The sequence below is a fragment of the Musa acuminata genome, chromosome BXJ3-11 (assembly GCF_036884655.1).
Source record: "Musa acuminata AAA Group cultivar baxijiao chromosome BXJ3-11, Cavendish_Baxijiao_AAA, whole genome shotgun sequence".
Taxonomy (NCBI): domain Eukaryota; kingdom Viridiplantae; phylum Streptophyta; class Magnoliopsida; order Zingiberales; family Musaceae; genus Musa; species Musa acuminata.
In genome coordinates, this window is record NC_088359.1 from 27,845,654 (window position 1) to 27,860,416 (window position 14,763).

The 14,763-nt window shown below is 35.6% G+C and overlaps 2 protein-coding genes and 1 non-coding gene across 3 annotated transcripts; all 3 read right to left on the minus strand.

Annotated features, from left to right (window-relative positions):
• On the minus strand, window positions 1-8,670 carry LOC103971716 (26S proteasome regulatory subunit RPN13). Its single transcript, XM_009385809.3, has 14 exons — window positions 8,532-8,670; window positions 8,222-8,270; window positions 5,708-5,800; window positions 5,516-5,575; window positions 5,078-5,116; window positions 4,917-4,991; window positions 4,602-4,668; window positions 4,429-4,519; window positions 1,444-1,562; window positions 1,314-1,337; window positions 1,144-1,238; window positions 988-1,065; window positions 856-910; window positions 1-345 (listed from the first exon to the last, which is right to left on the minus strand). Exons 2-14 carry the CDS (start codon window positions 8,243-8,245, stop codon window positions 197-199), a joined length of 969 nt encoding a protein of 322 aa, XP_009384084.1. The 5' UTR covers window positions 8,246-8,270; window positions 8,532-8,670; the 3' UTR covers window positions 1-196.
• A 774-nt stretch (window positions 8,671-9,444) lies between these two features.
• Window positions 9,445-14,519, minus strand: LOC103971717 (protein mago nashi homolog). Its single transcript, XM_009385810.3, has 3 exons — window positions 14,216-14,519; window positions 13,933-14,109; window positions 9,445-9,727 (listed from the first exon to the last, which is right to left on the minus strand). The coding sequence occupies exons 1-3, from the start codon at window positions 14,441-14,443 to the stop codon at window positions 9,662-9,664; spliced, it is 471 nt and encodes a 156-aa protein (XP_009384085.1). The 5' UTR covers window positions 14,444-14,519; the 3' UTR covers window positions 9,445-9,661.
• LOC135653457 (U6 spliceosomal RNA) lies at window positions 11,575-11,677 on the minus strand. The gene has a single exon (XR_010502421.1). It is a non-coding gene; the product is annotated as a U6 spliceosomal RNA (small nuclear RNA).
• Window positions 14,520-14,763: the final 244 nt, after the last annotated feature.

The following is a 14,763-nucleotide window of genomic DNA, read 5'->3' on the forward strand; positions in this document are numbered from 1 at the left end:
TGCATAATATAAAATGCTTTATAAATGACAGTTTATTGTTGAATGCAACTAAATCAATGTTTTTTTTAAAGAAAAATGTTACAATCATCATGAACCATCCAATTTTCACATGCATTTCCCACTTAAACAAAGCAAAATTGCCCAGATTCTAGCTAAACATAAGAAACATGTTGCCCATCACCAGCAACTGGTGCTGTCAGCTTTCGTCCATGGCGTCACCTCTACCACACCTTTGCGACTGGGAATCCTTGCTCTCATCTTGCGCCGAGTTGGACCCTGCAGCCTCCGATGATTTTGCCACCGAGTCTTCGAGAGCCTCGAGGAAAGACAGGACGGTGAATTTGTCTGCAAAAGCTTTTAACTTCAGCTATCACTTCAAGCATCGCAACAACAACAAAAACAAAGCAAATCATAATAGAAATCTTATCTAAATGGACTACCAACATGATTTTAGCTATTCGGGTTACAAGTTCAAGGTGCAGATGCTGAGTGCACTTCATGGTTTTATTTTCTCATAATCAAGACTATTGTATGTGCTGAAAGGTTGCTGATTAGCTTGGTCACTTCAGAACAGAAGGTTTCGCAGCAAACAATAATGCACCAGCGCAACTATATACTTGCAGCAACATGCAGTGATGTTTCATAACCATGTTGAAGTATATTTTCAGTGTGCAAATTTCTATTACCATAAATTTAGTAAGAACAGAAAATCTAAAAGACACTTGATTTATGCACAAGAACAAAAGAATTAACATTTCCAACAAGTGAGGCACACAAGAGCTTGATCGATAAAGGCAACAGGGAACATAATCTCCAAGCAGAAGAATGGTCATCAAGTTGAACAAAGAAACTTACATTTACTCGGGTTGATTCCAAACTGCGACAGATCTATCTGTCCTGTTCGAAGCACCTGTTTGACATTCAAAAGTGCAACGTTTTTGGAAACTAGGCAAAAGTCATATTTTCCAAATGGAGACAATTTCTTACATGAGTAAATGTGTCTACTTGTTGACGGAATTGTGGACTCTGCAACAGTTCCATGAGATCAGCAGGACTCCAGGAACCCTAATAATAATAAAAGTATCATGGAGTGCAACAGGCAAGAAAGCACTACTTTTACATATTGTAGTTATTAGCATGTACCTCAGGCAAGTATTGTGCCAACTGTTGTTCAATTGGCAATGTTTCTATTAGAGGCAAGACCAAATCGGGCTTTAAAATGTCACCCAATCCCAACCCTAAAATTCATGATTTTAGCAGCATTACAGAAAGTAACTGTACAAAATAAACATTGAACCATGTTTAAAATTTACCTGCATCAGGATCTTCAATAGCATCTAGAACACAAACAAAGGACAATAAGTTATAATAACAAGGCAGAAAAGCTAAAGGGTCTGGTCCCCATTAAGATTCCTCAACTAGAACTTAAACACTTAATGATACCTGCTGGCTGAATGCTTCTTAAAATCCTCTGCAGGTCTGCCAACTGCACAGGTCTGGCAGAGGAGGTTACTTCTCCACCTAATTCACCAGCTATGTTTTGATCAACCAGGTTTCCAGCTCTAAACATACATGATAAAAGAAAAACATCAATGACCCAGAAAGAGGCTTAAATAGAAAGTTGGAACTACTAGAAGACATGATAAGAACAGATTGTAAAGAATGTGTAGATGCTAGCGCAACTAATTGGCCTCTGGTTGTGTAAAGTTATGAATGACTTTTTAAGTGAGAAATTCAAAAAAAAAAAAAAAAGCTCCACTTAGTACAATTTAGAGAGCAAAACTTGCTTCTTCAATCAAACATGTTTCAGAATAATGAAAACTTAAATAAATTAATGTGCATTGTTATTTTTTTCCTTGCGCTAATTTGCTTAAAATTGTTTGAATATTAAGAATCAAAATACTAAAACTTAAACACTGGGATATATTTGTAGGATATACTGAAGGGAAAAAAGGTCTTTTGGAAGAGTTACATTCTATCTCAAGGAGAAACTAAAACAAGTGGGTCAACTTTTACCTCTACTCCACTGGAGTGAAAATTCTTTTTATTGTCAAATAAGTTAGATCATGAACATATTTTAAAATAAGGGAATGAGTTTATGAAGATATTAAGTACAAGCAAATATAATAAGTGAAGTATTTATTTTATGCTAATTAAGCATGATTCCAAATGGACTTGGTTTGAGAATTCCAATATAATATGATCCAAACAAATACACATTCACTTACTAAACAGCAGTATGAGCAGCAGAACAACAAAATACACGGCATCCAATGGAATACGCAAGTGACAAGACAGGCACATAAACAGAATTTCTTTACCAAATCCCACATGTTGGTAAGACTTGTTAGTCAACTACCCTACAGATGATCACATGTTATTTCCAACTTAATGAACATGAATTCCATCATGTATGAGATTTGGACTTAAACGTTCCCTCAATCTGTTATGACCTCCCCCTGTCTATTTTACCTCTGACATTACATTTCAGTTTGAGCTCATGCAAAGGTTGACCTTTCCCTTCTCTCTACCATCACAACTCATGCCAACAAACAGCTCAAGGGAAATGCCCAAGGTCCTACAGTAAGTTGTATAAGTACCTTAAATCACTTGCTCTTTCTCCAATCAGCATTATAACCAACCAAAATTATCAAAAACCATAAGCATATAAATTAAATGTTATCTATAATAGAAGGATAAGATCCCCAAGATTCCTATCTTTAAATGCATCATAATGCGGATAACTATAAATTAAGACCTACCACAGGTATGCCAAGTGGTTCAACAAATGTGCAAAATCATATTATTGGTCTACTCCATTGCAAATTGCTAGAATTGTCTAACAGCCAGATAAGGTGGGAAAAGGTAATTGCATCCTCCTCCATATTCACTAATGTATTGTTATGGTAGTTGAATAGACCTCTATTAACTAACTTATATGGCCTCATGTTTCATGCCTCAGTTCTGTGTTATGACTTCATCAGAACCTCGAATTCTCTATTTTCATCCCTGTGCAAAAGTGAATTACAGGAAGAGACAACTGATCAGTTTATCCAAGAACTAAATTATATATTATCAAGTTCCAAAGAAGGAAACAGTGACTTATCAACCACTACATTCCTAACAATCATCTATGTGTAACCATCTCTGTTCTGATTGGTGATTTGGATATAACTTTCAGTTTTTATACACCAACCATTGCCCAGCAATACAACAAGAAAGAAGGTCAACCTTTACTTCTGTTCAACCAATTGAGAAGCTCGTTGAGCCATAAAGGAGACAGTTGTGAAAAAATGAAGAGACAAATTTTCACAAGTCTACCGCAGTTACTACGCCAGCTAGCCAAAGACGAAGGAAAAAAAAGTTTATAGTGCCAATAATTAATTAAAACAAATAAATTACTTGAATTATCAGGACATGATAAGTTTGAAATTGTAAGGCAATTGACAGTGAATTAATTGAAAGGATCTCACTTACACATGAAAAGATCCCAAAGGAGTCTTCGAAAGAAAGCTATCAAGCCATCAACAAATAACAATTTTACAATGCTCCACTTATGCATGAGCAATTAAAAAATCCATTCGGCGTGGCAAGATTAAAGATGGTAATCAATTAGTATCTCGGCTAGTCAACGATCATGCCAAAGGCGATGATTGCCTTATATGGACTACCCTTAATACCACAGTTCTTTCTCATGGAAACATAAAATGCTTTTTGAAACTAAAGGAGTAATCGCATAAAATGTACATATACACACATGTATATATATGTATGTATATATACATATATACATACATATATACATATATATATATATATATATATTAAAAAAATTAGTTTCATATTACTATTGCAAAATTGATAGAAAAACATCTAAGCACATAACATAGAAAATACCCAGATGTACCTTGTCAGCGGTGTTCAATGTTTTTAGGGGCACATATGATGTAAAAATTTGCAGAATGTCCAACCGCAATTAGAGTTTACATGCAATAATTCCTACAAGAAAAGAAACAAACAAACAAATAGGAACCAGTTTTGCAGAATGATACCAAGTGGATGGGCCCAAAATCTAGAACTTTGATTTCAACTGCTTTTTACTATGCTATATATAGAATTGAGGTTTATCCCCTACTCCTGTAATCAGATATTTCAAAATTTGTTAGGTACTAATTTGTGTTGGAAGCATCTACTTTTAGTTATTAAATGACTTTGAACCCCAATTTGTCCTATTTGCTGCTATCCCGTCAACATAAAATAATAATGATTTTCTAGCTCACATTAAATAGTAACAGTAATCACAGAAGTTACTATGAAAGAAAATTGTTTTACACAAAAAAATAATATTAAATTTTTCTACAGACAAAGTATGTTAAAAGTAGTTGACTACATAATTATGCATCAGAATGATACTAAATGTATGCACACCTGGATGAAAAATCATCCTCCACTGTATTGTCAGACATGTCAGACATTTGAGGTGGAACTGAAGCTTCAGCCTCATCTTCTCCCATTAGATCTGATAAAGAGTCATACTTTAGAAAACAATAAATCAGAAAAACAAAACATCACAAACGTGTGCCTCAAGGATTTTGACATACCTAAAGGTTGGTTAATGTAGCAATTGACGGAGGTGAATATTTGTGAGTCCTCATCAGCTCTTGGCTCCTACGATTCATTGGTACAAAATAGTTCAGAACAAGGTTTCGTGTAGGCCGGTACTAATTGGTATTTATTTTCTTTAATTTTTTTAGTAATAGCGGTGAGTACAGGTCGATATCACCCGCTGTACAGGTACAAACCAGTTGCCAAAACCAGTATCAGACTAGTACTTGAAACCTTGGATGAAAATCCAAAGGCTTGATGTAAATGATAAAAGAAATTCTCAAATGCTCACAGTATTCAAGTCAGCTAACCTGCATCCAAAAGAAGCTCTTCCTATTATCATGTCTAAACTTCAAAATATACACCCTTTCAGAGGATTGAGACACCTGAAAGACATTGATACCCAGGGGAATCATTTAGGTCCCGCAAAAATAAAGCCAAAAGGCATTACTAGGTGGCATGAAATAAGAACCTTCTCAAAAACAGCTTCATCTGGGAAGATGATCTGATCCTGTTATCTGGTCAAGAAAATCTATGACAGCAATGCTCAAAAAGTTCTTTAGAAAGTGGAACATGAAGAGATGATAAAAGCCAGCAGCTAACCAAACAGAAAGCTAGATAACACCTATGCAAATTCTAGTCAATCACGAAAGGATAGGATCAACAGGAGACAGCTAGCACATTAAAAACAACCATTACCAGAAAAAAAAAAAAAAAGTAATTAACACAAAGGAGGCCAGAGGAATCCCAGCATAGCCTGTTCAAAAAGGAAACTGAAAAGACACGGCTAAAATGTCAAACAGATGCTACTAAAAAAAGAAAACCAGAGATGTAATTATATTATGTGCATTATGTAATCAACAATTGAGTAGCTGTTAAAATGTCAGTAATATGTGTTTCAGAAGGATACATCTTCAACGACGTTCTGGGTTCGATCAATCCACTGGAAGTGAACTAATCCCTCCTCACTCTAATGATGAAATTTCACAAAAAATTACAAATTGACTTTAGGAAAGATAAGGATGAAAACATATAGTGTAACCTCATATAGTTGGATCTCAAACAAAATTGCTTAAATAACTGGTTCAAGAACAAGGCATACCCTTCCTATACGAACAAGCCCTTTCCTGGTATCTGGTACCACCCTTGTACCATCGAGGACCATCTTACCTGCACGAAATTCCAACATGATCTCCTGGACCAGAAATAGGCATTGGTCAGCATATCATGTACTAAAGGTAATGAATGCTCAATCTCATGGAATTACTCTAAAATGTATTGCAATGAAAAGCGTCATTAGATTATACTCCACAAACAGAAAACATTCATTTTTTTTCCAGAATAAGTTCCTTAAAAAATTAATAGCTCCAACAATAGTCAATGCTATTTATGCCAAAAAAAAAAATAAAGAAATAAGCTGTCTTGGTTTCTGCATAGTGGTTAAATCATGAAACCCAAGTACACACTTATACCACATAAAACAGTGATAAAAATCTGTCCATGAATTCTTACAACATATTATATGAATAGATGCTTGGATCCTAAACAGAAATTGAGAAGTATCACCATTTTGAAAGTAGAAAAGGTGTTATCTCACAGACCTTCCAAATAGATCAAAGACATACTTCTTACTGTATTTGCACAGGATCGAAACCACCTCCCTCTATCTTTAAAGACACCAACAAATTTCTTAACTTCCTAAAAATTACCCGATCAAATAGCTTCAAGCACAAATCAAAAGCAAGCAAGAAAGTACCAATTGCTTTAAATGCTAGCATATGAAAACAAAGAGTATGCAACCCACCAACCAATATGGGGTAGGCTAGTGCACAAGGCTCCCATCAATACAACCCCAATTACCATTTAGCACTTGATTCAACTAAAAGCATATGTTTTCATATATCATCAAATCAGTGATTTAAAAAGCTCTAAGCGTCAAAAGACACCAAGGTCAAAAAACACCCGAGGCGCTAGGCGCTCGCCCGAGCGAAACGAGATTCTAAAATATACAAAATATAATATAATTAATATATATAATTATTTAAATAAAAATATGATATTAAATTAAGAAAATCTTGCAAAATCACAATATCACATTAACAAAAAATCTCAAAATTCAAATCAGTAACAATAATTTCAAATAAATAAAAAATAGCAGTATTAAAATTAAAATAATATATTATTAATCTAATAAATAAATAAAAAAATACTGTTACTAGTATACTGTTAATATACTGTTAACAGTATACTATCGAGTCGATGTGAGTAAGTGTAAGACAGCGGCGACGAGCGACGAGCAGCGAGCAGTGGTAGCGGGAAGCAGCAACACTGGCAAGCAGCGACAACAACAGCGAGCAACGATAGTGGCAGCGGCAACGGTAACGAGAGTGCAGCATAAGAGTAAGACCGATGCTGCTGACTGAGAGCAGCAGTAGCGGTAGCAGCAAGCAACAACAACGGGAGCGGCGAGCAACAACAGTGGCAGCGGTGAGCAACGACAATGGCAGTGGCAACGGAGAGCAACGACAACGGAGAGGAAATGTCGGCAGCAAAATTACGAGCAAGGTTAGGGTTGGGGAAGTCGCGAGAGGGATGCTGGGAGGCTGATATTGGTACTTTAGTAGGTTCGATTTAACCAAATAAAACACTAGGGTCGCCCAAGCGCCTATTGAAATCACTGGCATCAAATATCTAACGAAAGATGATAATTGCTATAAAGTCTTTCTGATCAGGCCAAATTCTACTCCAGGAATAGCACTGACATCTTACAAAGGTTCTCTTCCATGAGCATGTCAAACTTGTAACTAGTTCTACGTGTGCCATTCCTTTTCTAGAATGCGCTGTTTCTCCATCCTACTCCAGTACATATTGATAACTTTGGATACATTTAAAGTTTGCATGCTCATCTCACAGTACAATAGTTTTGATTTCTACTTATTCACCAACAAAACACACTGTTTTTAACATAAACAGTCAGGGTCACGATTTGCGGAAGAGATTTATGTGGCTGGTAAGGATATATATTTTACACCATTGCAGAAGGACCTATCTACCTATAATACAAAGCAAATTCCAAACAATAGCCCTCCCCTTAACAACTATCATTTAATTTCATCACCAGGTCGTCTATCCAGCAACCAATTTCACATGTGGCAGATCATACTTAGATATTCATAAAAGTCAACTGAGGAATAGAAAAATCATACTCTTGGACTGTCATAAATCCATTTTATATAGTTTAACTCCATCCCTCACCTCTCTGAGTGCAAATTAGTCACAAGAAACCCACCAAGGCATGCTTGAGGATGTCGTGGTACTACCAATTAACAAAAAACACTTTCTTTTTAATATCTCACAGTCAGAGATAATGACACCCATATCATGACTGAACCAAACGAACAATTATTGTACAAAAAGTACACGAATCACGTCCAAAAGTCGAAATAGCTTTGCCATCACTGTCATGTAGCTCTTTGTCACTGTTATATCTAAAATTCCTGTTCACAAGATTCACAAATAAAACTTGAGCCTATAATGACATAAGAACCCGTCAAAGAAGAAGGAAATGCAAAATTAAAATACATAGCAAAAACAAAGTTAATAATCAGCTGGTTACCTGCAGCGGAACATCGTTCTCCATCGTTCACAATCCAATCACGCTGAACCTAAGAAGTCGTCACAAAAGTGGTCAATGCAAGCTGAGTCACAATCTCAAGCTCATACCAAGCAATCAGATGAAAAGGGCAGAGGGCGGGAAGGAGGAGGTAAGAATTAGAGAAAACAGAAAGGAAAGCAAGCAAGAAAAAGAAGAGGATCGACAAGCCGACAGGGAAAACCCTAGGGTTTCCCCTGAACCACAACCAAAACCTAATCATAATCTGAGTGGATAAAAGAAAAAGGGAGCCAAATCAAAGGGATTCCTCCACCTCCTGAATACAGTCGATGGCAGATTCGAGCTTCGACTCGAACACAGTTGATATATTGGTGCCTCGGCGCGGAGAAGCGCTTTTGGGGCGAAGGTTGCCTGGAGGAGATTTGAGAGCTCGGGGAGAAGGCGTCTTGGTGATCTCATATAGTGGATATTCTAAATTACCATATAGCCCTGGTCCGTGAAGAGACTCGTGTCTCGGGTACGACATGTCGGGTTGGAGCGGTTCATGGAATCCAGATTCGCTAGGCTGTGTCGAACGTGTTTCACGTCTCGTGCTCGATTTCCCCACGTTACTATGTCGTGAAATAGGAAATAATGAATATTTGATCAAAATTATCTAATATGGCATAATTTAATTTATATACTCCTAAACTTAATTTTAGCATATACGTATATATAAACTTATATAATTATTTTTTATAACAATTTTCGACTTTGAATAATAAAATTATGGGTGAATTATTGAGAAAACCCCTTCTATTGAACATTTTCTCAAATGGATACCCACACGTCATTCACATCGAATGTGTTCCATAAGTTAAATCGATTTAATTATAATAGTTTCATACATACTTACAGCATATGTTTGTTAAAGTACTCTGTAACCTTATTTAGAAATATTATCAACTAGCATAAAGATGAAGGCTTTTATATGTTTTGATTCCCAACTCGATATAAAAATATATATTTAAAATCATAGTTAAAATTTGTATTATAATTTGAGTCATTGTTCCTCGACTATAATATTTTTATACAAATGACAAATATTATAATTTCATTTAAAAACATTATAGTTGATATAAAACTCAATTTTGTATGCTATTATTCTTAATTCAATAAAAATAGTTTATTTATATCTGAATTGATAAAACCGCATCCTACAAACAATGATAAGAGAGAGTTTCGAATTGGAAAAAAGCTTCATGAACTCACACAACCAAGTTTTTCAAAATACAACATATATGAAGAGTACAACCAACAGAATCAATAAGGTGTTACGGGTCAATTGTCTCACATCAAGGGTTGTTGGTTAGATAAGGTTTCATCAACAGCGTGCCTCAAAACTCAAGTCTGACAGGGAGCATAGATCCAAGTCTAGAGAAGCAGAAATGCGGAGATTTAACTTTATGACTGAATAGGCTTAATCTTGAAGTGCAGAGAAATCAAGGAAAACACAAAGCATTTGAGATCCTGCAACAAGCAAAATAAAAACTTATTAATCGCGACAAAAACCAAATACAGGACGAGATATCTCGAATATACTGCTCGACGTAACATTTTACAATCCCTAGAACAATGAGATGAAAAAAGAGTTAGAAATACAAAACCAGCATTCCTGGACAAAGAAATGCATAAATAAGATTTCTATTGGTGCACTCAATTCCGCAAAATAGCAGATGGAACCAAACAACTTAACCTATTTCTTTTGGTGGAAATTAATCAGAGAATCGTACAAGACCACTAAACTGCCACATGATCAGCTACATCAACTTTCTCAAGTTCTGTATGAATTTCATCTAAAAACTTTAACCATCAACAACTTCCAGAACATGATTGGTGAGTTTTTTAACAAGGGTGAAGAACTGAATATAAACTTTCAAATATGTAATGACTTGTGAAGTTGTCACCATATTACATGAGCATAAATATATATTAGAACTAGAACATATATGCTATTATTGCTTCATAGAGAAGTTGTAATCTGTGGAATCTGAGCTTCTTTGATGTGAGAATATAAATTCAGTTCTATTTCTTTGGAGCTACAATTTATTGTCCCGGTTATACAGTAAAGACAGAGTATATTCCTCAACATAATATGTTGACAAAAGAAAGCCACAAAAGAATTTTGGTGGCCTAGACTCATCCAGTAAACAACATAGAGATGTTACCTGTGCCATTGCTAGTACAAAGCCAAAGTATAATGAGGTAGTCAATTCCAGAATTATTAAACTTGTGATGAGCAAAGGAAAGAAACCTCAGATGTAATTGTTCAGAACTACAACTTGTCGTGAACTTATTGTTACTCAAACACTAGACAGTAAGCCTACCAATACATGAGAAAGAAAGAGAAGGCAAGGCAAAACCATCAACCTGCTCATAGTCCATATTCAACAAAGTTCAAGTTTTAGATTCCTCCTCCAAAGATCACTGCTTAGTGGTTTAAAATTTCAACAAACCACAATCAGCGAACAAGATTTTTCAAGGAAACAAAAGAAAACTACCTCAAAGGCAGAAATAGATCCATGCCTTAAGGAGAAACAGACAAGCTAAACACATTTACAAAAGGTTTTGCATGTAGAAGTTTAATATATGATAAGTTAAAGCTGCATCCTCATAATCGACTAAAGCTATTATGATCCATATGAAATATAGTCAAGTCCTTGAGTTAAATTTTCTGAACTAAGTAGCGTCTTAAGTAGACTCCTGAAGAGTATACATAATGAAACAAAAGGTAAAATGAGCTAAACCATGGCAATATACCAATTATTTTACTCCAAATTGGCCCCAACAAATTGAACTAACACTGAGCCACCATGAAAGTGAGAAAGTTTCATAAAACAACCATGCTCATGTAGAGGATAAAGTTAATGTTTTGATCACAAACAAAAACACATCTTTCTGTTCTAGAAACTTATTGGTACCTATTTAAACCTAAAGAATTTATTTTCAATAATGCTAATGATACAGTGGCCAAAAATTAATGGCATTGAAAACCCATTCCATGATAACTCAAACTCCAAGATGGCTTTTATTTCGTCTAACTAGCCAACTACAAAAGCTGGATACAAAGGAAATTTATCCAAACATCTTACATAAGGACTGACATCCCCAGAAATCCAATCAGATTAAGCAAAATACCAATCATAGGAACATAATATACAACATTAAATCATTATCTTGTACCAATACTATCCTTGCGATTGATAATTTTTTATCAGGTTAATCTTGCCTGTGTATGCAGCCAGTCTACAAGCTTCAATGTCATGTCTTGGATTTTGAGTTCAAAACTTCAGAGAGAATAGAAAAGGTGAATAGAATTTATGGAGAAACATTTCTCAATTTGTGTGTGTCATCCTTGAGCAAGGGTCATGCTAATCTTCTTTGTATCATTCCAATTTTATTAGATGTATCCAAAGAGACGATAGAATTTATGAAGAGCCTGAATAAATCTGAGCTATAATCCACATACATCAGAAGAACTTGTGACTGATCATATCCCCAGCCATCACACAATCAAGCTTCTTTTTTCCTAACAAAGGAGTAGAAATACGAAAGCACAAAAAAATCCTAGGCACCTATTATGAGCTGCCAGTGAAAGATGTTACTAACATCAACTATGTTTTATTACAAAAAGAATTCCAAGAATTTAGTGGAATCTATTGCATATACTAATTAGCTATTCAGTATCATCCAGAAGTGTATCCATTTCATAATTCTCTACAACAAGATAGCCAATAATAAAGTTCTTTCCAAAATGGCCACTATATAGAAGAGAAAATATTCAGTCATCACCAATTTTTTCTTCACTATAAGCCCAATCAATGAAAATAGCAAACAGTGTTTAAAAAGCAAAAACAAGATACAAAAGAAAGAAAAGATAAATCGTAATACACAATTAGACACTCTACACCATTGTCAATGAAATATTTTAGTTCATTGACATCAAAATTTTTATCAAGTAGTAGAAAGGATGAGAAGTATGCATAATAATCAACAAGTCTTAAGCTTAGAATATGTACAGCATGTTGAAAAAGTAAATTCAATCTGCAAACCCTTAGTGTGAGGGGAAAAAGTATAAACCATTGCAACTCATTAAGAGTGAATACCTAAAAAAATTGATTTTAAAAAAAATCTACGAAAACTACATTTAAAAAGCTGATCACATGGCCTGAGATATTTTCTTATGACTGGAGAATGAAGCAAAGCTACCTTTAGAGAGCAGTAACTGAAAGTTCATGAAACAGAACCAATTGATACCAGTTTACCAGAAAAATCTGTCTAAATCTGAACATGATAATTTCACATCAGAATTAGAAAAAATAACGTCAAATTAACAAGCATAAATATGTCTGGGAAGGTAATAAAAAACTTGTTTGACGGACAAATACCTTAAACACAATGGTTATACAGCAGAAGATGAAAAATTGAAGTTTACTCTTGTTTTTAAGATGGATGGAAAGCCTTACACAACTAAGGGACCTATAGCAAAATCAGATTTATAAAAGGCATAGTAAAACTAATAGTACTTTGCTGGAACCAAAAACAAAATGGGATATACAATGGGCTTCTATCTAAATGATAGTGCACACACAACAAGTGTATATAGCATAATCCTGATCACTGACGACCTCCACCACATCTCAACACCAAGTTCTTTCATTTTTTTCACCCATGAATCATCATGGCTTAGACTCAACATCAGGCAAACTACATCACGACATCTATCATCACCTATCATACCGATCTCTGTCTAGAGAGAATATTAAGAGCTCAAAATGTTGGTGTTTTGGAAGCCAAGCACAAACTCTTAAGTAGGAGCTGCTGAAGCTTACAGATCTTGGTGCAAATTCTGAAGTCACAAAATTCCTTGGAGATACAAAAGTATTTTTGAATCGTAAAAGTCAGTCATGTCTATCAAAAAGCAAAAGACATAGCTTATTGACCCACTAATTTGACTAGGGTAAATAGGACCGGTCTGACATTGACTGCTAATTATCCTATAAAGAGTCTTCATATTTTGAACTGAGATTCCATCAATGATTAATACATGCTTCAGTTGAGTAACCATAAAAGTTTTACATTTTTTAAGGAAATAGTATGAAGGTCGGGTAATAATGAGAATTCAAAAAAAGGAAAAAGATTCAAACAGCTATGAGAACATTTATCTGAAAAGGATTAACGATGAACCGGACTCTCAAATCCTGGTGCAGATTCTGAAGTCGTGCAAATCATTGGAGATCAGGAAGACATTGTGCAAGTCAATCATATCAATAGAGGATAAAACCACATAGTTTATTGACTTGTTAATTTTGCTTGGGTGAAAAAGGACTAATATGACAAGGAAAAGCGCATAGCTTATTGAAGACAACATTTTTGAACTCTGATATCATCGGAGATTATGTACATCATGTTAAAGCTTTTACAATTTCGCTGAAAAAAAATTGAAGGGCAGAAGAATAACAAAGCTTTAAAAGAAAAGGAGAGAAATTGAACAGCTAAGAGAACATTCATCAACTAAGATCCTTTCTATTATTCTACATGCACACACATTTCATTAAGCCTCTCCTACCCCTCCCATTCGCATTCTACCTTCAAGACCGCTCTTCATTGGGCAACAAGTAGGAACCGGAAAGAACAAACAATCCAAAAGGAACAATAATTGAAACATCACAAACCTGAACAAGATAATAGAAGACGCGAAGGCCCTCGGGATCCTGGCTACCCTGGACGTCGACGAGGGACCCGATCTTGGAAGTGGTGAAGGAGATATGCTCGTTGTTCATCACGATCTCCAGCTCCTGCCGGCCGACCCGATCCGGGGGCGGCCAGTTATTGTCGTCCTCCCTCATGATCTGCAGCAAAACCAACCGCACAAAGGGCTAGCATCATCACAAAAGGAACAAATCCAACATAAACCCTAGAAATCGAAACCCTAATCGAAAGGGGTGAGGGGGGAACCTCGCTGTCGGCGATGATGCGGCGGCACTCTCGGAGTACGGCGGGGGAGACGAAGACCTCCTTGCGGATCATGGTGTCGTTCTTGTAGTTGGAATTGTTGGCGTAGCGGAGCTTGCCGTCGGGGCGGAACTCGAACTCCAAGAACTCGTGCCCGAACTTGCCCTTGTGGCCCACGTAGTAACGCAGGTAGAACTCGTCCTGATCGCCACCAGCACCCGACGCTGCCATTGTCGCCGTTGCAGCCGGCACCACTGCCACCGCTTGCCTCCTAGAAATCTCTCCAAAGGGGCCTTCTTGCCGTTCTGTCTATTTAACTTAAGGGGCAGGAATATTTATATGTAGGTCTTGTACTTTTTTTATTTTCGTTAAAAATGTCCTTTTATTTTGCATCAACACCCTTCGACGTTATTATATCATATTATATTATATATATACATACATATATACATATATATGTATATATATATATATATACATATATATATATATATACATATATACATATATATGTATATATGTATGTATATACACATATATACATATATATA